The sequence below is a fragment of the Somniosus microcephalus genome, chromosome 3 (genome assembly GCF_052327205.1).
Source record: "Somniosus microcephalus isolate GS21.2 chromosome 3, FLI_Smic_1.0, whole genome shotgun sequence".
In the NCBI taxonomy this organism is placed as follows: Eukaryota; Metazoa; Chordata; class Chondrichthyes; order Squaliformes; family Somniosidae; genus Somniosus; species Somniosus microcephalus.
This window is the reverse complement of record NC_140989.1, coordinates 227,202,510-227,225,657: the sequence shown is the minus strand read 5'-3', so window position 1 is coordinate 227,225,657 and position 23,148 is coordinate 227,202,510. Positions and strand designations below refer to the sequence as shown.

The following is a 23,148-nucleotide window of genomic DNA, read 5'->3' as shown; positions in this document are numbered from 1 at the left end:
AGCTTGAAGTGCTCTCTCTTTATTGCTCTGTTTAGATCTCTTGGATCCAGGCAAATTCTGAGCTTTCCATTCTTTTTGTCCACTACGACGAGGGAACTCACCCACTCAGTTGGCTCATCTATCTTCTGAATCACGTTCAGGCTTTCCATCCTGTCCAACTCTGCCTTCAGTTGCTTTTGAAGAGCAAACGGAACTTTTCTGCATGGATGTATGAACGGTGTCATACTTTTATCTACTCTGATCGTGTGTTCTCCTGGAATGCAGCCTAGACCCTTAACTAGGTCTTTGTAGTCTTTCATGAGTTCATCATAGACTGTCTCTCCTTCGCTTTCCACAACGAGGACTCTCTTTACCAGGTTCAGTCTCTCACAGGCTTTTAACCCTAGTATGCCTTGCACATCCTTTGGCACCACGATTAATGCTAGCGTGTGCTCTCTGTCCTTGTGTGTTACTTTGACAATGCATTTTCCTTTCACTGGTATATCAGTACCTGAGTATCCGGTCATTTTCACTTGTATTCCATGTAACTTTGGTCTGGGTCTAATTCTCTTAAAATCGGTCTCTGATATCACATTAACTTGTGCTCCAGTATCCAATTTAAATGGAATGTGTATGTCGTTCACTTTTAGTGTCAACATCCAGTCTCTTTCTTCTCTTTTGTTTTCAGACACAACATCTACATAGAATTCCTCTATGTCGCTTGCATCTACAGCATGGACCTTGCTTTGTTGCACTTGGTTCTTGCAGCAACGGGCATAATGGTTGTTCTTGTTGCAACTATAGCAAGTTTTACCATATGCTGGACACTTTCTTGGTGGATGCTGAGTACCGCATCGACTACATGACTTCCGATTGTCCCTTTCATTTTCATTTGCTGGCCACGTCTCTTTGGTAAACGGTTTGTATCCGTGCTTTCTCACTGCATCCACGTTGCAGCTACTGTCACTGAACAGCTCCTTTGCCTGCAACTTCACAGTCTCTGTAACACTACACAGTGCTATGGCTTTTCCCAGGTCTAGATCTTGCTCTCTTAGCAGCCTTTCCCTTAGATCATTATCTGGAATACCACACACCAGTCTGTCTTTTATCAGCGAGTCTGTGAGTCCCCCAAATTCACACGATTTGCTCCGGTTTCTCAGTTCAGTCACATACTGATCAATAGTCTCGCCGATTTTCTGTGCACATGTGAAAAATTTGTGCCTCTCAAAGGTCACGTTGCGTTTAGGTATGCAGTAGGCCTCAAACTGTTCCATTATTTTATCTAGCTTAATTTTGTCTCCATCAACAGCAAATATGAAATTATTATATACCTCCAGCGCTGCATCACCCACTACATGTAAAAACACGGACGATTTCTGTTTATTACTTTTATCGTCAGCTTCGATTGCTGATAAATACAACCCTACACGTTGTTTGAATCTCCTCCAATTTTCAGCCACATTACCGGTCAATTGAAGCGTCGCCAGTGGGTGTAAACCTTCCATTTTTTCACTTCGTTAGCTATTCTCTAATGGTAAGCAACGATGTTCTCTTCTGGCTTGCTAATAGGTGGAGAGCTGATTTCGCTTACTTGCCACAACTGCTTTCACTGTCCCATCAAGTTGCTAACTTCAGATTTTTTCTCTTTCAGCCACTTCTGACATCATGTTTTGATTTCTTTTTGGGTTCAATAAAGACTCATTTCTGAAAGAGAATGTTGTTTAATCTTCAAGACTTTCTACAGCTTTTTACAGAACACACTATGCTGTGATGCAGCTAGAATCAAACTGAAAGTAAAACTTCTCTGAACTCTTTGTCTCTCACATGACCTCTGCTGGTCAGGCACAAGTAATCAAACACAGACAAATATCATCACTATTTGCTGATATCCTTACACCTACTTTAGGAAAGGTGGTAAGGCCGTGGTGAAAAGACTGACGACGATGGTACCAGGAATGAGAGGCCTTAGTGCAGAGGTCAGACTAGAGAAACTGGAGCTCTTTTCACGACAGCTGAGAAGGTCAAGATGAGATTGAATAGAAATGTGCAATTTATTTCCTGAGCCTTAAGCTTAAAGCCCATTTATTTACTATCATTTGTAATTATTTAAAATTATAGATGTAGACAGGCGTCAACTGCAGCTCAATGGTAGCACATCTCGCCTTTGAGTCAAAAGGATGTGCGTTCAAGAACCACTCCAGAGACTTGAGCCCATAATCTAGGCTGACACTCCAGTGTAGTGAGGGCGTGCTGCACTGTCGGAGGTGCCGTTAAACCAAAGCTATGTCTGTCTTCTCAGGTGGACGTTAAAGGTTCCATGGCAGTATTTTGAAGAAGAGCAGGGGAGTTCTCCCGTGTCCTGGTCAATATTTATTACTCAATCAGCATCACTAAAAAAACAGATTATCTTATGTGGGATCTCGCTCTGTGAAAATTGGCTTTTTTTTAAATTCGTTTATGGAATGTGGGCGTCACTGGCAAGGCCAGCATTTATTGCCCATCCCTAATTGCCTTTGAGAAGGTGGTGGTGAGCCGCCTTCTTGAACCGCTGCAGTCCATGTGGTGAAGGCACTCCCACATTGCTGTTAGATAGGGAGTTCCAGGATTTTGACCCAGCAATGATGAAGGAATGACGATATAGTTCTAAGTCAGAATGGTGTGTGACTTGGAGGGGAACTTGGAGGTGGTGGTGTTCCCATACGCCTGCTGCCCTTGTCCTTCTAGGTGGAAGAGGTCGCGGGTTTGGGAGCTGCTGCCGAAGAAACCTTGGCGAGTTGCTGCAGTGTATATTGTAGATGGTACACACTGCAGCCACGGCACGCCGGTGGTGGAGGGAGTGAATGTTTAAGGTGGTGGATGGGATGCCAATCAAGTGGGCCGCTTTGTCCTGGATGTTGTCGAGCTTCTTGAGTGTTGTTGGAGCTGCACTCATCCAGGCAAGTGGAGAGTATTCCATCACACTCCTTACTTGTGCCTTGTAGATGGTGGAAAGGTTTTGGGGAGTCAGGAGGTGAGACACTCGCCACAGAATACCTAGCCTCTGACCTGCTCTTGTTGCCACGGTATTTAATGTGGCTGGTCCAGTTAAGTTTCCGGTCAATGGTGACCCCCCAGGATGTTGATGGTGGGGGATTCGGCGATGGTAATGCCGTTGAATGTCATGGGGAGGTGGTTAGACTCTCGCTTGTTGGAGATAGTCATTGCCTGGCACTTCTGTGGCGCGAATGTTACTTGTCACATATCAGCCCAAGCCTGAACGTCGTCCAGGTCTTGTTGAAGGCAGGCATGGACTGCTTCATTATCTGAGGAGTTGTGAATGGTGCTGAACACTGTGCAGTCAACTGCGAACATCCACATTTCTGACCTTATGTTGGAGGGAAGATCATTGATGAAGCAGCTGAAGATGGTTGGGCCTATGACACTGCCCTGAGGAACTCCTTCAGCAATGTCCTGCAGCTGTGATGTTTGGCCTTCAACCATCACAACCCATCTTCCTTTGTGCTAGGTATGACTCCAGCCAGTGGAGCGTTTTCCCCCCGATTCCCATTGACTTCAGTTTTACTAGGGCTCCTTGATGCCAGACTCGGTCAAATGCTGCCTTGATATCAAGGGCAGTCACTCTCACCTCACCTCTGGAATTCAGCTCCTTTGTCCATGTTTGGACCAAGGCTGTAATGAGGTTGGGAGCTGAGTGGTCTTGGCGGAACCCAAACTGGGCATCAGTGAGCAGTTTATTGGTGAGTAAGTGCCGCTTGATAGCACTGTCGATGACATCTTCCATCACTTTGCTGATGATTGAGAGTAGACTGATGGAGCAGTAATTGGCCGGGTTGGATTTGTCCTGCATTTTGTGGACAGGACATACCTGGGTAGTTTTCCACATTGTCGGATAGATGCCAGTGTTGCAGCTGTACTGGAACAGTTGGCTAGAGGTGTGGCTAATTCTGGAGCACAAATCTTCAGCACGATAGCTGGGATGTTGTCGGGGCCCATAGCCTTTGCTATATCCAGTGCGCTCAGCCATTTCTTGATATCACATGGAGTGAATCGAATTGGCTGAAGACTGGCTTCAGTGATGGTGAGGACCTCAGGAGTAGGCCGATATGGATCATCCATTCAGCACTTCTGGCTGAAGATTGTTGCAAACGCTTCAGCCTTGTCTTTTGCACACACATGCTGGGCTCCACCATCATTGAGGATGGGGATATTCTTGGAGCCTCCTCCTCCCATTAGTTGTTTAATGGTCCACCACCATTCACGACTGGATATGGCAGGACTGCAGAGCTTTGACCTGATCTGTTGATTGTGGGATTGCTTAGCCCTGTCTATAGCATGCTGCTTCCACTTTTTAGCATATATGTAGTCCTGTGTTGCAGCTTCCCCAGGTTGGTACCTCATTTTTAGGTACGCCTGGCGCTGCTCCTGGCATGCTCTTCTACCCTCCTCATTGAACCAGGGTTGGTCCCCTGGCTTGATGGTAATAGTAGTGAGGGATATGCCCAGTTTAAAGCTGCTAGATCTGTTCTGAATCTATCCCATTTAGCACGGTGGTAGTGACACACAACACGATGGAGGGTGTCCTCAGTGTGAGGACGGGGCTTCGTCTCCACAATGACTGTGCGGTGGTCACTGCTACCAATTCTGTCATGGACAGATGCATCTGCGACAGGTAGATTGGTGAGTGTGGTGATAGTTACCCTCCGCCCCGGTAGGGGGCGACGGAGAGTAAACAGAGAAAGGAAAGGAATAAAGAAGCCTCGTGTTGATGGCTGAAGGAATACATCCCGTGTCTGTGTGTTGAGCACATTACATGGTGACAGAAGTGGCAAGTACCCGAAATACCTATGTTAAAGACGGTCCGCATCAATGGAACTAACTTTCCCGGTGAAACCAGTCAGCTCCCGGTGAGTGAAAGTTTACGATACGGGAGTAGCATAGTAGCTAGTTAAGCCAGGATGGAGATAAACAAGAGAGACTGAGAAAAAAAAGTGTTCTTACCCCACGTTGCTTACTATCATGGCCACTCAAAGCCCTGCATTCTTTCAGGTTTCTCCCCCCTCCGAATTTGATTTTACACGGCCGGAAGAGTGGCCGTTGTGGCTCAGCAGATTTGAACGCTTCAGACAGGCTTCAGGCCTTGATAAACAGTCACAGGAAAAACAGGTCAACACGCTATTATATTCCATGGGAGCGGAGGCTGAAGCGATCGTCCGGTGCAGGAATATTGCGGCTGATCAACTGAAAAGCTATGACACAATTAAAACGGAGTTGTCTAATCATTTCATCCCGCGGAGGAATTTGATATTCGAACACGCAAGATTCCATAGGCGCGTGCAGGAGAGAGGGGAATCGGGTGATAGCTTCATCAAAACGCTATATGAGCTCATAGAACACTGTGAATATGGAGCTATGCGGGACAAACTAATTCATGACAGATTGGTTGTTGGACTAAGGGATCTTAAACTCTCTGAAAAATTACAGATGGATCCAGACCTCACAGTTGACAAAGCAAAAACACAGGTTTTCCAAAGTGAAGCAATAAAGAAACAGCAATCAATGCTTCAGAAAGATAGTAATGAGGAGGAGGAGTCCATTGAAACCATAAGTGCCCCCCGACAATCAGCCCCCCAAAAACATTTTTCTACCAAATCAAGACAAACTGACTCACATGAATATGTACAGAGGCCTCGCACTGGAACTCAAACTGGAACACATTTCCAACCACAAAAGCAGAGTTGCAGATGGTGTGGCCGGAGTACACACAATAGACAAATCTGTCCAGCCAAAGATGTTAGCTGCAGGAATTGCCAGAAAAAGGGACATTTTGCTGCAGTTTGCCGATCCACACCTGCGGCTGCTGAAATATCAGAGGACGACGACAATGAGATAGCGTTCCTGGGGTCAATTGGAGATGGGCAGGACCAGCCGTGGACCATCACCCTAAGCCTGTGTGGTCACATGGCTGAATTCAAAATCGATACAGGGGCTGATGTCACTGTCATCCCGGAGTGCCTCTACAACGACCTAGGTCAAGAGGCTCTTCAGAGCACCACTAAGATTCTTCAGGGGCCTGGTCAAGTCCCGTTGAATGTCAGAGGAAAATTTTCAGCTACCCTGACCCATGGTCCACGGTCTACAAAACAGGACGTGTATGTGGTACGCGGTCTACGAACAGCGCTCCTCGGTCGCCCCGCCATCATTTCCCTGCGTCTGGTGTCCAGGTTGGACCCACAAGTAGCAGAGACAGTATCTACGGACCTCGAACGGGAGGTCAGACAACGGTTCCCCAGACTGTTTCAAGGCATTGGGCGACTGCAAGAGGAGTGTCACATTCGCCTCAAGCCGGATGCTAAACCTTTTGTTCTCTCTACACCCCGATGTGTCTCGCTCCCCCTTATGTCCAAAGTTAAGGAGGAACTCACCCACATGGAGCAACTGGGGATAATTGCAAGAGTTGAGGAACCCACAGCCTGGTGCTCCGGAATGGTTGTAGTCCCAAAACCCAACGAAAAAATCAGAATCTGTGTAGACCTAACAAAACTCAATGAAAGTGTCTGTAGAGAGCTGCATCTCTTACCCTGCGTAGAGCACACTCTGGGGCAGCTGAAAGATGCAAAGGTTTTTACAAAGCTTGACGCTCAATCTAGTTTCTGGCAAATATCCTTGTCAGAGGAGTCAAAACGTCTCACCATGTTCATCATGCCATTCGGACATTACTGTTTCCACAGACTGCCCTTTGGAATATCCTCCGCCCCTGAGCATTTCCAGCGCCGCATGTCCCGCCTCCTTGAGGGACTTGATGGTGTCTTATGCCAAATGGATGATGTGTTGGTGTTTGGCGCAACCCAAGAACAGCACAATCAGCGACTTTTTGCAATTCTCAGTAAACTACAGCAAGCTGGACTTACTCTTAACTCCAAATGTGAATTCGCCAAAACGTAGGTGAAATTTCTCGGCCAGGTCATCGATGGGACCGGTGTCAGAGCAGATCCTGACAAAGTCGAGGCCCTCGCACACATGGCCGCACCAAGGAATGTATCTGAAATACGCCGCTTCATGGGCCTTGTCAATCACTTGGGCAAATACATACCCCATCTAGCCGATAAAACCAAGCCACTCCGGGATCTCCTCAACAGGCAGGCCTCATGGTATTGGGAACCCCAGCAGTCCCAAGCTTTCACTGAGATAAAGACGGAGCTAACCACCCCGCCAGGCCTTGCACTGTATGACCCCAATGCACTCACTAACGTGTCAGCTGATGCCTCATCATTTGGCTTGGGTGCAGTCCTTTTACAAGAGACCTGACACTGACTGGCGCCCTGTAGCCTATGCTTCAGGAGCCCTTTCAAAAACAGAGTAGCGCTATGCGCAGATTGAAAAAGAGGCCCTGGCCACTACATGGGCGTGTGAGCGCTATAGAGACTTCCTAATAGGCATGACATTCCAGGTCGAAACAGATCACAAGCCCCTCCTTAAACTATTGGGATCTAAAAACCTGGACGAGTTGTCCCCCCGCATTCAGCGCTTTCGGATGCGACTCATGCACTTTCACTTCACTATATCACATGTGCCAGGGAAGAGCCTAGCAGCTGCCGGTGTCCTCTCCAGGGCTCCCTACCAGCCGCCGGTGGATGATTCCCCTGAGGTGCAGTGCATAGAGAATTATGTACACTCAATACTCACTGCACTGCCCATTACCGAGAAACGCCTGGCTGCACTTCGTCAAGAACAGGAAACGGATGAACTACTTCGTCAGGTCTTCACATACTGCCGTGAGGGCTGGCCAGATCATGCGAAACTTGACAACACTCTTAGACCTTACGCGGCCATTTCAGGTGACCTCACTATTGCACAAGGATTGCTGCTACAAGGGTGCCGGTTGGTCATTCCAGCATCAATGCAGAAAGACATTCTGGACAAACTGCATGATGGCCATCAAGGGATCACAAAATGCAGAGCACGAGCCAGGTGTTCTGTCTGGTGGCCTGGATTAAGCGGTCAACTACAATGTAAAGTACAACAATGCCCAAGCTGCGCCCAAATGAGAAAACAACCACCAGAGCCATTGATTCCAGATGACACCCCTGAGGGCCCATGGCAGAAGGTTGGAGCTGATCTATTTCATTTGGATAACTCAACTTACCTGGTAATGTTTGACTACTTCTCTAAGTTCATTGAAGTTATCAAGCTCCTCTCCACCACCTCACATGCAGTCGTTGAATGTATGAAATCCTGCCTTGCCCGCCTAGGGGTCCCCCTGCTGGTCCGAACAGATAATGGCCCCCAATTTGCCTCAGACACCTTTCGCTCATTTGCCGACAGCTGGGACTTCACCCATGTCACATCCAGTCCTCTGTATCCTCAAAGCAATGGGGCTGCTGAGCGCGCTGTCCAGACAGCCAAACAGCTTTTAAAAAAGTCACCTGACCCATACCGGGCACTCCTTGCATACCGCTCCACACCTCTTTCTCGCGGATTCAGCCCTGCTGAGTTGCTACAAGGCAGAAAACTTTGTACAACCGTGCCAACTATGCCATCACTCCTGACCCCAGGCTGGCCCGACCTCCAGAATTTTACAGACGAGGACAATCTAAACTAAGACAACAGACCAACTTTAACAGTCGCCACAGAGCTAAGCCCTTGTGTCCACTCCTTCCAGGTGACTATGTGTGGATACGTGACTCCCGCAAAAGAGGCATTGTGCAAGGACAGGCCAACACCCCAAGATCGTATCTGGTTGATATCCAGGGCCAGAAAGTTCGCAGGAACCGCAGACACCTCGCACTTACCCAGCAGCCCCCAGACGCTGCTGATGAGCCTTCCATTCCCGATGACTTCAATGGGGATGCGGGTCCTGGAACTCCTCCACCCACAGGGGATACCCCACCTCCGTCTCCTCCACCCATAGGGGATACCCCACCTCCATCGGGTTCCAGACGATACCCTGAAAGGGTCCGCAATCCTCCTTCATATCTCCAGGACTTTGCAACATGAATAGCTTAAGAACCAAGACACCTCATTGGGTCAGAATAATACCCGAGGTACTTGGTGGAGGGTTCAGGCAGTCACCTTGTCCCTCCAAGCTTACTCTGCTTGCATTATTCGTGTTTCTCTAAAAACAAAACAAAAAGATACATTGTGCATTAGAGATGTTATGTTTGTTAGAGTTTGTTATTTATTAAGCACAGTAAAAAAGTAATGATTTGAAAGAAGGTCATTTGAAATGTTAATAGTAAAGGAATAGTATTCAAAGTCTCTTTAGAAAGGGAGATGTGGTGATAGTTACCCTCCGCCCCGGTAGGGGGCGACGGAGAGTAAACAGAGAAAGGAAAGGAATAAAGAAGCCTCGTGTTGATGGCTGAAGGAATACATCCCGTGTCCGTGTGTTGAGCACATTACAGTGAGGACGAGGTCAAGTAGGTTTTTCCCTCGTGTTGGTTCTCTCACCACCTGTCCCAGGCCCAGATTGGCAGTTATGTCCCCCACCCAGAGTACATTCTGTGCCCTTGCAACTCTCAGTGCTTCTTCCAAGTGGTGTTCAACATGGATGAGTACTGATTCATCAGCTGAGGGAGGGTGGTAGGTGGTAATCAACAGGAGGTTTCCTTGCCCATGAGACTTCATGGGGTCCTGAATCAATGTTGAGAGACTCCCAGGGTCACTCCTTCCCGACTGTATACCACTGTTCCGCCACTTCTGGTGGGTCTGTCCTGCCGGCAGGATGGTGATGGAGGAGTTTGGGACATTGGCATGATTCTGTGAGTATGACTATGTAAGGCTGTTGCTTGACTAGATTGTGGGATGGCTCTCCCAATTTTGGCACAATTCCCCAGATGCTGGTGAGGAGGACTTGGCAGGGTTGACTAGGCTGGGTGTGCCATTGTCGCGTCCGTAGTCAGTGCCAGGTGGTCCGTCCAGTTTCATTCTTATTATTGTGTTTCGTAGTGGTTTGTTACAACTGAGTGGCTTGCTAAGCCATTTCAGAGGGCAGTTGCTGTGGTTTTGGAGTCACATATAGGCCAGACCAAAACAGATTTCCTTCCCTAAAGGGTATTAGTGAACCAGATGGGTTTTCACAACAAGCCAATCGTTTCATTATTACCAATACTGATACTAGCTTTTTATTGCAGATTTAATTAACTGAATTTAAATTTGCCAGCTGCCATGTCAAATCTCTGGATCGAGTCCAGGCCTTTGGATTACTAGCCCAGTGACATTACCACTACACTACCGTTCCTTATGCTGCCATGATTCCTACATTACAACAGTGACTGCACTGAAAAAGAAAGTACTTCATTGGCTATAAAGCACTTTGAGATGTCCTGAGGTATTTCTATAGCGTCTTTCACAAGTCCTTTTTCTTTTATATTTTGGAGGGAATGGCAAGTGGACAGAATTTTAAGATGTGAGCTATATTGTAAATGCTAATCTAATCTACATTGGGTACTGTGGGCTACATGTACACAGTGACACAGGGTAGTGTGGGCTACGTGTAGGCAGCAACTAAGGTAGGTAGGAACCAGTTTTTGAGAGTCAAGTGTTAAAACTATGACTGGAACTTGGTTGCATAAAATTGAAACGGATGCACAACATCTTGTAAAGCCAACTCTATACATTTCTATTGTATGCTATTTAACACCCAATCAAATCAGTCTTGTTATAATGGTGTAGCTTTATACAACCAGAAATCAGATTCAGTTTATTTATTGCAGTATATTGTACTTTACATCCTTCATTGTTTTGACAGCAAGCATAATTAGTCCAGATGAATTACATTGACAGAACATCGCTGCCTGTTTGCATTTAGAAGTCAAGAATAAAAGCTTCACATGGGACAGCTTTTGCTTTTCACATATAAAAGTTCGTAAGGACGTAGTCCAAAGCCTCTGGATTCGCATGGTAATTCATCCCCTGCCCCCAAACACAAGCTCACTAGAGTTCGATAGCCAGTCAATAATTGCAGCATCAAAATGGCTTTTGTCGCCATATGGGTGGTTTTATTGGCCAACAGAAAGGCATTATTCCAGTGCCAATTTCTGTTTAGTCATTAATCCTTTTGTTTGTAGAAATGTGATCATCATTGTTGCAGTATACAGGTTAGCAAGCACCACTATACTGCCAGATCATTAAAGAGTGAAAATCCCACTGGAAATCCTTGCCTCTAAACATCTAGGCTGATATCTGGTCAAGAAACTTACAGGGAACATTTACATCTTTCCACTAACTTGAGATTCTTTTAATCTAAAACATAGGGTTACAAAACACTGTGGAATACTGCCATCTCATTCTGTCAGTAACAATGAGACTCTTGCATTCGAACTGTAGAAATATGGGAAATATTTTCTTGTAATGAAATTTACCAGTTTTATTAATTATAAGCCACAAAACCCACTATAAAAAGTTGCCCCGGTGTAAAAATCACACCAACTCCACGAAACAAAACTAGGTCAAGGCCCCATATTTAGGGGGCATTAAAAATGCATGTGACTTATACATTGGACCTTACAATATGTTTTTAAATTGTTATTTACCTTTCTATCCTTTACTCTCCCTGTTTCACACTCCATTTGGCCCAGACAAGGATGACTGACAGGAGAGCTTCTTTCTACATCTATCAACTCAATCACAAATAGGTGCAACCCTAGTTTTTCTTTGGATTGTTTATAGATTAGTGCCTCGCCTCATTGCTCAAAAACCTAGCTGATTTGAATGGAAGTCAATCACTAGTTGTGCTTGTATCAGTGGCTCATCAATCTGCTTAAGACAGTCTTTTTTAATGTTGTGAATGATTATAGTGGTACAGACTGAGACTACTTCTACATTGGTTTATCTTCGCTATTCATAAGGCTTAGTGGAAGGCTGGCAGTGTGTGACAGGGCATCCAGAGGACATCAGATCAGAACAGCAGAGCTCAAGTTTGTCAGCAGAACTGCATATATTGTCCCCTCAGCTGATGTTTGTGTTTTTTTCCCCCTGATGCTGCTGGTCCATGCTATAACATCGAGCCTCAGTGAGTACCAGCTTGTGAGGTCGGAGGTCATCAGTAGAGTCAAAATAGAGGACATGCTTCTAATATTGCACTAGAAAGTTTCCATGCAATTTCTGGTAGCAGAGAAAGGGAACTAGGTAACCAAAACAATAATACAAAATACTCCTTTTTTTTAAAAAAGTACATAAATACAATTTATATATATATTTTAAATAGTCAACATTGTTATACAGCATAATGGACCTGAATGAAGGTGAAGTTTCTTAAAATGATTTTAAGTCAGAGTCTTGCAACTGTTTTATACTGAAGCCGATGAATACAACTAAGGTTAACACTGAAACAGCCAATACAGATCTATGCCACCATAATGAAAGCTACAGGCAAGAACATGAGACACCTGTAAATACAGGACATAAATGGTGATCACCCATTGAGTTTTATAGCAGAGATTTAACACATTTACATCTTTTGGAAAAATAACCTCCATCAGAATGAGATTTGACAAAATGAACATAGGTCATCTCTGAAACTTCCTCCGCCTCTTTCTACACAGTTTGCTGTCCACCTCTTCGACAACATCTGGTGGGTCTGGTACAACAAACCCATTGGTAAGTTGATAATACACTACTGTAGAGTCCGAGTCAACGACAGCCAGGATGAGCTCCTTTTCACTTTGGTTACAGATACACTCCATGATTCTTCTAATCCTAAAAAAAAATCAACAAATGTTAAGATACACTGGGATCTTCCAGGTTGCCTAATCTATGTGAGGAACTAGATTCGCACAATTGTGTTTTGACCGCATCTCCCAAACTCGCGACCTCTTCCACCTAGAAGGACAAGGGCAGCAGGCACATGGGAACACCACCACCTCCAAGTTCCCCTCCAAATCACACACCATCCTGACTTAGAAGTATATCGCCGTTCCTTCATCGTCGCTGGGTCAAAATCCTGGCACTCCCTACCTAACAGCACTGTGGGAGTACCTTCACCACACGGAGTGCAGTGGTTCAAGGCGGTGGCTCACCACCACCTTCTCAAGGGCAATTAGGGATGGGCAATAAATGCTGGCCTTGCCAACGACGCCCTCAGCCCATGAATGAATAAAAAAATACAGAAAAGCCCTAGAGTGGTCATGCATTAGGATACTTTCATGTTGTTATGATTTCTTGGACCCAAATAGATAGCGGACAAACTCCGAACACACCTAAATAAGAGAAAGTCAAAACAGATAGCTTTGAATTATCCAAGGTCAAATTTTGTGAGGGATTCAGTGCTCATTCCTCAAAAGTACCATCGTCTACATTTGTATTTTTTTCATAAATCAAAAAGCCATGGATTATTTTACAAACTAAAATTAACAAAAAAAAATTGTGACTGACCGATCACTCAGTTTAAATGAATAAGAGAAATAGAAATTTCTGCACAGGTTGAATAAGCTCCCACTGGTTTCAGAAAAGGAAAACCTATTTACATTGCTTAATAGGATCTGACTGTGCAACACCTTATTTGGAAGGGTATAGACACTGCATTAGAGAACGCTGCAAAAATGAGCTCCCTGGCACTGATTCCTCTGACAAAACTTACTGATGACGGACGTTTGCAAAAGGCATTTGCAAGAGAAAGTCATAAGAATGGCTGATGTGAAAAATTCAATGCCCACATTAAGATAAACTTGTTTAGATTAAGGTACAAGCTTTGAGCACAGTGGAGCAAGTTTTATTCTGCAACGGAACAGACCATATCTGAAGTGAAACTGCTTGATGCTGGCACTGAATGCCCATATTGGAAAAGTGTTCCATTTACCAACATTTATTTCTAATCATGATGAGAAATTTTCTCCTCAAAATTACAAATCCGAAGGTATGTAATCCCAGATTAATCGCTTCCGTTATAAATTTTGGGTCTACAATAGATATTTTCTAGGGTTCAGCGTCACTGGTCACTCCCGCAAGCAGACCTTGCATTACTATGATCTTTAGAGTAAATTTACTGCCGAATATCTAGTTAGACAATAGTGTGATCGGTGGATTCTAACAATATGGCCTCTCGTGTGCACTTGACTCTCTGATCTTCCCGCACCATCAAGTACCTTCTCTTATCCTTCGGTAATGAGATTGATGAACATTCCAGTGAGATGATGCCAGTTGTAAACCAGTAGATGGGTTTATTTTACATTAAGTATATGAATGAACAGAATACAGTTTTTGGTAAAATTCAAACTTTGCCCTTTGATATGGGCCTAACTCGCTTTACAAGCCAACAATCTCTAAATTGACTGGCACTAACTTTAGAACATGAGACATCCATCTCATTCCTACCATTCCAGATTCAAAAATAAACCAAGACTGCCTTTTCCAGAGAGAGAGGGAGAGCGAGAACGAGAGAAAGAACGAAAGCGAGAAAGACAAAGAAAAAGAATGATCTTTGACCCCTTCCTCAGCTTTCTGCATAGAGGATTGGCTTGCTGAGCTGTCAATCAAACTCCTTGACTTGAATGAAAAACCTAGTCATCGGTCAGGGAGCTCTGGCAACTAACTGTTTAGATCAGCCCCCTGCTGAGCGCCATGAATATAAAGCATTCCAACATTAAAGCTGCAGATATCTCGAGGTTGTGTTGGACAAGCCCCATTGTATCAAACTGATTTGATATGTGAGAATCCAGATGACTGATTCATCTGGTATCCTAAAATTATTGTCCTGTACAACATCACAGATACATTGGGCCGTATTTTGCAACCCCTACAGGTACGTACGAGGTGCGAAGCACATGTGCTAAAACCCGGAACTTGCGCTCTGTCAAGAAGCTTCTTGACAGATCATCTGTATCCCCGGGAAAAGGGCCTCCGCGGGTGGAGAGGTTGTTATTTGCCCAACTTCTGCCCGCTGAATGCCCGTGAAATTCCTACTCCTGGTAAAAGATAGAAAAATAAAATTATATCACTCAGTTATACATTAAAAACCCTGTCCAATAAGGTAAGTTTATTTTTAGCCCCGTTAAAATATATATTTTTTTCAAAAAATTAAATTTGTTTAAAATATTTAATTAAAAGGCATTTAAATATGTAATTTTAAAACATTTATTTCAAGTGTTCGTGTATTTTTTAAGTGATCCCCATTCACACTTAAGGGGATTCCGTACGCAACTCCCATAAGTATGAATGGGGATTCCCTTCTTTTATTGGTTGGGCCGGCCCACGTGATCACAGGGGCGCTTGCGAACTGCATGCGCCCCTGGGATACGTGGGCCTCTACCCGTGCGGACCCGGAGAGTCCCAGGAGCGCAATTCTCCGTACCTCCGGGACCACCAGGTAAATTCGTAGATCTTTTACAGGTCGGAGGCATCTGCCCGCGGGAAGCCTCCAATCGCAAATTTTGGGCCATTGCGTTTTCTCTGATGGTTAATCCTTTTGTGAACTGAATTTAACTTCTTAACGGCATAGTATAAATTAAACCAAAATCCCTTCCTGGTCAAATAGGCAAAAATCTTAAAACATTACAGCTTGGAAAAGAAAATTCCAGACCCATGCTCTGGAATTCCCTCCCTGAACCTCTCCACTTCCTCCTACAAGATCCTCCTTAAAACCCACCTTTTTGACCAAGGTTTTGGTCATCCTCCTTTGGCTTGGTGTCCATTTTTTCTTCAGATTATGTCTCCGAAAACCCTGTGGCACATTTCTCTATGTTAGGGTGCCAAATAAGTGCAAGTTGATGTTGATAAACATCCCAATGAGAAAATGGCTTAAATCTCCAACAAAACATTTGAGATGACCTTGTGACGACATTAAAACCACCTCAGCTATTTCACATATTTTGATTTTATCCTAGATCATTAGCATTTAAAATCAATTGAAACACACTATGCAAATGTGAAAAACAAAGCATGGTCAAACAGAGAATAGTGAATACAAGCAACCTAGGAAAAGTTAAGAGGAGCTGCACAAATAGCGGAGGAGTGCTTCATCAAATGAAGACTACTAGCATCCAAGCAAAGAACAGTCCACTTGTACTACAACAACTACTACACCCACTACAACTAGCATTTATATAGCACCTTTAACGTAGTAAACCGTCCCAAGGTATAAATCAAAGAGCTCGTTGAAAGACCTGAAAAGGAGGAAACTATGATACAACAACTCAGATACAACAACTCAACAAGAGCTATTGCTATTTTTGGAAGAGATATGTATAATTGAAAATGGAAAGAAAGTAGCTATTCTATCAATGGTAGTACTGGATCCAATTTAAGTCATGTATTCATAGCAAACTACTTTTCGCTTAATCCGTGCAAACATGTGGAAGAGACCAAATGATTGAATCAAAAATCAGAAATTCATCATTATACCAAAAGGTTTCTCATGGAATGCAGTAATTACCAATTAGCTGGATTAGTCATGCAGAAAGTACTGCTAATTAGGATATTTGAAAAGAAGCAGTAACATTTTTTTGAAGGGTCTGCTTCATCATTTGGATTATATTTGGATTTTCAAAAGTCAGAGCATGTGCTGAAGGGTGACCCATGGTCTTTAAAATTCTGAAGGGGTTTGATATAGTAGAGATAGAGAATATGGGCAGGATTTTCATTGGGCCATGGAGGCGGGATTGGAGGCGTGTGGGGAGTTAAAATCTCGAAATTGGGGGGCACGAACCCATCCTGCCCCCAACCCACCTCCATGCTAGTTTCAAAGGAGGCAGATACCCGACCTGTGCTGGGACCCGCCTCCCCGAGGCGGGAAGGGGATTAGTGCCAATTAACTGCCTGTTAACTGGTAGTTAACAGGCAGTTTTAGCCTAATCCCTATTTTTATTCCTGAAGTGTGGGATTCCCGACAGCTCCAAACCACGCCAAGTTAGCGAGGCGGGCCGTCGGGCTGAAGAACTTGGAGGGTTCGAATTGTCCGGTGTTCAGGTGAGTGATGGGCGCATGAGTGAAGAGGTAAGTGTTTTTGGTGTGTGTAAAGTGTTTAAAGAAGTTTTACTTACCTTTACAGCCTTCCTTCCTTCAGGTCTCGGGAGTCCTTTATCTCACTGGCACAGAAAGCAGAATGGCTGCGAGCTGTCAAAAGTTGCAGCATTCAGCTTTCTGTTCTGGAGAGATCTCTAAATCAGCCTGAGAGGAAGGAATTAACTTAGTGTACAGATTGTCAGTGTTTGACAGCTTCAAAGAGCTGTCAAACGCTGATATTTCATCTGTCAAAAGCTCTTGACAGATGAAATGTCAATCTGTGACATCACCTGTTGCCGGGTGGCCCTTAATTGGCCTGCTGAGCCCACTGGGCAGGCTCAACAAGATCAATCAAGTGAAAATCGCATGGGTTGGCCACAACTTGATGGAGGCGGGACTACACACCTCCAGAATCAAAATCCAGCCCTATGTCTCCCACCACCCACCCTCCCCCTCCCCACACCAGCCATGTAATCTCCTGAGAGGCAAACAAAAAGGGCTAAGAAGGGAAAAAATACTCTTGAAAATTCCTCTTCCACCCCCTCATGCAATCGAAACCAGTCCAGGAGATCACATGGACCAAGTGATATCTGTCCCTCTCCTTCCCCACCACCCCCACCCCACCTCAAGGAAAAATTGCATTTTTGTAACTATCTGTGCAAGCATACATCCAGCATGCAAGAGTAGATTGTCTAAAATTAATCTATGGTCCCCACCACAAACTCCGCTCCCTAGCCACTGACTCCATCTCTCAGCCTGGTCACTGTCTGAGGCTGAACCAGACCATTCGCAACCTAGGTGTCCTATTGTGACCCCGAGATGAGCTTCCGACCACATATCTGCTCCATCACCAAGGCAGCCTACTTCAAACTCCGTAACATTGTCCATCTCCGCTCCTGCCTCAGCTCTTCTGGTGCTGAATCCCTCATCCATGCCTTTGTTACCTCTAGACTTGACTATTCCAATGCTCGCCTGGCCGGCCTCCCATCTTCACCCTCCATAAACTTGAGCTCATCCAAACCTCTGCTGCCCGTATCCTAACTCGCACCAAGTCCCGTTCACCCATCACCCCTGTGCTTGCTGAACTACATTGGCTCCTGGTCCTACAACACCTCGATTTAAAAATTCTGATCCTTGTTTTTAAAACCCTCCATGGCCTCGCCCCATCCTATCTCTATTACTGCCTCCAGCCCTACAACCCTCCGAGATCTCTGCGCTTCTCCAATTCTGGCCTCTGGCCTATCCCCGATTTTCATCGCTCCACCATTGGCCACCGTGCCTTCAGCTGCCTCTGCCTGGGCCCTAAGCACTGGAATTCCTTCCCTAAGCCTCTCTACCTCCTCATTTAAGATGCTCCTTAAAACCTACCTCTTTGACCATGTTTTCCTGTCCTCATATCTCTGTGTGGATCGGTATCAAATTTTGTTTTTATGACATTCCTGAGAAGCACCTTGGGATGTTACTGTGTTAAAGGTGCTATATAAATGCAAGCTAATCTCCACTAAATACATTAGCACATGTCTCAACAGGAGCACCAAGCCTCAGCAAAATTACAATCAAAACAAATCTGACAATGTGGCCATAATAGCATAACTTTCCCCTCTACGGCTATGGCCTAGATACTAACATTGGCACAGAGTGAAAGGAGGTGGGTCGGCTGGTCTAGGGCCAGAGTAAGCTTTTTGTTTCCTCTGAATATCTCCAACAAGGGACACTACTGTAATGATTTAATACCAGTGCAAGGAGTGCCTTTCCTTCCAATTTCAGAGTTGAATTTTAAAAATTCAAGCTGCCTTACATAGATTTGTATAAAATGACAGTGTAAGCTGGCTTTTGAATCACAGCAAGTTTTCACTGTCTTCATTAGCCCATTTACTACATTTCACAGGACACCCAGTGAAATATTGTCCCAGATATTCCTGTCAAAATAATGGTGAGGCTAACAGTGCCTGCAACTTCAGATGAGAGGGGCAGATGGGAGATTAAACTCAAATATCAAAAAGTTGGTGTCCGAATTGCGCAAAAATGGCATCTCGCTGTTTGGCTCATCATTGACACGCATTGAATGGCCTGAAGTTGCTGTATTTGTGCAGTAGATACGAACTAAACTCGCCACAGAAAGTTAAGTCTTGTCCATTCCACTTGTCTGTACCTTTTTAACAATGTGATAAGTGTTTATTACTGCCAATCAACCTCTCTGACACTGAAAATTAACTATTAAAAGTCTGGAGTCTCATTCCTTCAGGTTTTAATTGTCGTTGGAGATTTTAAAAATGTCACGTATAAAATTAAAAATGTTTTTTTTTTTACTTTTGCTTTCTGTCTCTTTTCTCTCTCTCTTAATCCAATCTTTCTTTCCCTCTCTTTATTTCTCTTCCTGTACCTGATTTGACATTGAATTCACCCACTCTAATTTACACTTTCTTCTCAGTTCTTGCGCTGTTAATTTCACAATCCTTCAATCTGATTGGTTAAGGAGATACACAGCTGCTTGTCCTGTTCGCTCAGGTTCAAAATGCCCTGTTTCCCTCATTGTGACGATATCAGCTCGCATTTTCAGCAACTTGGCACACAAAAATTTAAAAAACCTTAACGTGCAAGGGCAAGTCTAACTAATGGCAGACTGCGTTAGATGCCCAGCTACAGCAAAATTTGGCCCATTATAAACCCTTATAGTTAATAATGGAAATGCTGCATAAAGATGATCAGATTGGATCTAATTGGGTGTTATACAGCTATGGTTGGATAGCCACCCTCAGTTCTGCTGAGCTCCAATTATTAATACGCCAGAACTTTGACATTTTAGAGATCAGAAATGGACAGCAAATCACCATCAAATAAACAATTGGTGGAAAAAAAAAGTTAAACTATTACTACAGTCAGCATTGTTACTGCAAAATACTACCTGGATTGGTAGGATGTGGAGTTACACCTTCGATTCCCTGCTCCTGATCTCAGCTTTAACCCCACTGCAGCTTCTGACACACGCCATCTGCTTCCAATGCCTTGCCTCTGTTGTCCAGCTCTGTGGGATTGCCCTCATTTTAACCTATACATCACATCCGAATGGCAGATTTTCCTGTACTTTTTAACCTCTCACCTAGCTGATTTTTGCACACAGCACGTCACATCTACTGTGTGAGAATAAAGCTTTGCCAAAGTGCTATATTTATCTACTGTTCTTCTTCCAATGCAATGCTAATTCTTTCCAAACTGCAGAAAAAAATACCTGGCATACATTAATAGAAATAAATTAATACTCAAAGGATTAATTAAAATTAAATTAAATGACCTGCATTCATGCCTGTAATTTGTCCAAATTACTTAATATTTACATTCACAGCTAACTAGGAAGAGATTTATGTTGTGTTGTACATGTACATGGATCTATGTATTGTGCATACATTTAAGAAACATGAACAACAAGGAAGAGGTAGCTGCTCCGTACCGTCGCAAACACTGGAATATAAACTCAGGCTTCTCATTGATAGTGCCAGCTTTTGCCCAGCAATTCCACCATTTATTAGCTAACTAGCTGAAGTGCCCGGCGGTGCCGAGGCTTTTTCGAGGGCATGTTGTTGTTGGAAGAGAGAGAGAGAGAGCGACTGGGGGGGGGGAGGGAGGGAGGGGGGGGGAGGGAGGGAGGGCGGGGGGGAGGGAGGGCAGGGGGGAGGGAGGGCGGGGGGGGAAGGGAGGGCGGGGGGGGAAGGGAGGCTTTTTCGAGGGCATGTTGTTGTTGGAAGAGAGAGAGAGAGAGCGACGGGGGGGAGGGGAGGGAGGGCGGGGGGGAAGGGAGGGCGGGGGGAAGGGAAGGGAAGGGGGGAGGGGGGAAGGGAAGGGGGGAGGGGGGGAAGGGGGGGAAGGGAAGTGGGGGGGGAGGGGGGAGGGAGGGGAGGGGGAGGGGGGCGCGGGGGGGGAGGGAGGGCGGGGGCCCCCCCGAGGGTCGTGCCCCCCCCCACCGAGGGTCGCGGCCCCCCCCCCCCCGAGGGTCGCGGCCCCCCCCACCGAGGGTTGTGGCCCCCCCGAGGGTCGCGGCCCCCCCCGAGGGTCGCGGCCTCCCCCCACCAAGGGTCGCGGCCCCCCCCGAGGGTCGTGGCCCCCCCCCGAGGGTCGCGCCCCCCCCGAGGGTCACGGCCCCCCGTGGGTCGCGCCCCCCCGAGGGTCGTGGCCCCCCGTGGGTCGCGCCCCCCCGAGGGTCGCGGCCCCCCCAAGGGTCGCGCCCCCCCCCGAGGGTCGCGGCACCCCCCCCGAGGTGAAGACCGCCGATTGCAGCTGTGCGAGGCGGCCGGGGGGGCCGGTTGCCAGGGTGACGCTTGGCGGCCCCCCCGAGGGTCGCGGCCCCCCCCGTGGGTCACGCCCCCCCCCCGAGGGTCGCGGCCCCCGCAGAGGGTCGCGGCCCCCCCCCCCCGAGGGTCGCGCCCCCCCCCCCCGAGGTGAAGACCGCCGATTGCGGCTGTGCGAGACGGCTGGGGGGCCGGTTGCCAGGGTGACGCTTGACGCTCAGCAAGCCCCGCCCCCCGGCCGAGCCAGAGAGAGACGCCGCGTCTCAGCTCCTGCTGCGCGTGCACCCTAGCGGCGCTGGGCTGAGGCTCGGCCCTCCAGCCTTCGAGTGGGGCCGGGAGGTGCCTAGCTCAGGCGTGGGTGCGAAGGAGAAGCCGAGGCTTCGAGGCCTACCTGGAAAAACGGGGAAAGGTAGGAAAATTAATGAGATTAGATAAGTTAATTCGTTTCTAAATCATTTTTTTTTAAAACAATATGTGTTTTAAAAGCAACGTTTTTTTTAAAGACGCAGAAAGCGGGAAAAAGAAAGGAAAAGTTTGGAATCAAGATGGCGGCGACTCACCTCGGTTCAGAACGATAAGGCCCGGCCACACACGCACCGATTGGCCCGGCGGCACACGCCAGCAACCCGGCGTACGATTGGTCGAGGTCACTCTGTCGCTAATGAGCGGATAATGAGATGCTAATGAGCGGAACGTTGAAGGTTTTTGGGATACCGCGGGCGCGATTTTAGCCCGGCCGAAACGTAAATACGCTTAAAACCGTCTCGGAAGCGTAAGCTTTCTTTGGAGGTAACGCGCGTGTAGGTACGCCCTGTAACTTTCGAGTGCCTACCCGACAGACGCACACGCGATGACAGACAGAATGACAGACAGAAGTACCGATTTATATATATAGATACACAATTCCTGCTCTAGTAATTATAGGGAGTGACTGTTGCAGATCCTTTGCACAAATGTGGATTATTAGCTACAGGTTGTAAAATGACAAACAAAGGCAATCTGAAAGGATGGAGATTGATCAGGAACAAAGACAAGGTTTAAATGGTTGGCTTTTCACGTCGTAACTACAATTTGTTTCTATTTATGTATAATCTAGAGATTTAAAAGGTCATTGCAAATCCTCAGATGTTAGAAGCAATACTGTACTTTGTGTATGTAACTGTAAAAACTAAATTAAAGCAGTGTCTACCCAAAGTCAATTTCTTTGAAATGTAGACAATGTGTCCTCAGATGCTTTATTTAAAACTTCTGCAGAATTTGCAATTTTTAAGACTTAAGACACAGGATATGCCTGTGGTGACACTGAAACCAAGTATTAAGCCAAGAACATGGAGTTCAACTGCATCATCTCACCAGCACAACCTCTGGCTGTGATCATCTTACATAGAACCTACAGCACAGAAACAAGTCATTCAGCCCAACTGGTCTATGCCAGTGTTTATACTCCACATGAGCCTCCTCCCGCACCAATTACCTCTTCCCACCCTGTCCCCATTTCGGTCTATACCCTTCTCCCTCATGTTAACTCAGCAGAGACCAAGGATTAAACCTTGGATCCACCTAACCTAAGGGCAGCACGGTGGCATAGTGGTTAGCACTGTTGCCTCACAGCGCCAGGGACCCGGGTTCGAATCCGGCCTCGGGTGACTGTCTGTGTGGAGTTTGCACATTCTCCCCGTGTTTGCGTGGGTTTCCTCCGGGTGCTCCGGTTTCCTCCCACAGTCCAAAGATGTGCGGGTTAGGATGATTGGCTATGATAAATTGACCCTTAGTGTTAGGGGGATTAAATACGTGGGGTTACGGGGATAGGGTGGGATATGTGTTGGTGTAGGGGTTACGCCCCGCCCCCCCACCCCTCACCACCAAAAAAAACAGATTAACTGGTCAGTTATCTCATTTACTATATGAAAAATGGCTACAGTTCAAAAAGTAATTTGTTGCATGCAACATT

At 46.0% G+C, this 23,148-nt stretch overlaps 1 protein-coding gene across 4 annotated transcripts in view; it reads right to left on the bottom strand.

Annotated features, from left to right (window-relative positions):
• Nucleotides 1-12,253: 12,253 nt before the first annotated feature.
• Nucleotides 12,254-23,148, bottom strand: part of LOC147121748 (tRNA-splicing endonuclease subunit Sen15-like) — a 72,449-nt gene continuing 61,554 nt past the window's right edge. The window contains exons 3-4 of one of the 4 annotated variants that reach the window (XR_015077611.1): nt 14,725-14,879; nt 12,585-12,675 (exon numbers count right to left, since the gene is read on the bottom strand). Coding sequence is in view for 1 of the 4 variants with exons in the window: in XM_085982234.1 (XP_085838360.1) it covers nt 12,486-12,675 (190 nt within the window). In the remaining 3 variants the exon portion in view is untranslated. Of the gene's footprint in view, nt 12,676-14,724; nt 14,880-23,148 lie in introns of all 4 variants that reach the window. The other 3 variants (XM_085982234.1, XR_015077610.1, XR_015077612.1) reach the window with 3 other exon arrangements.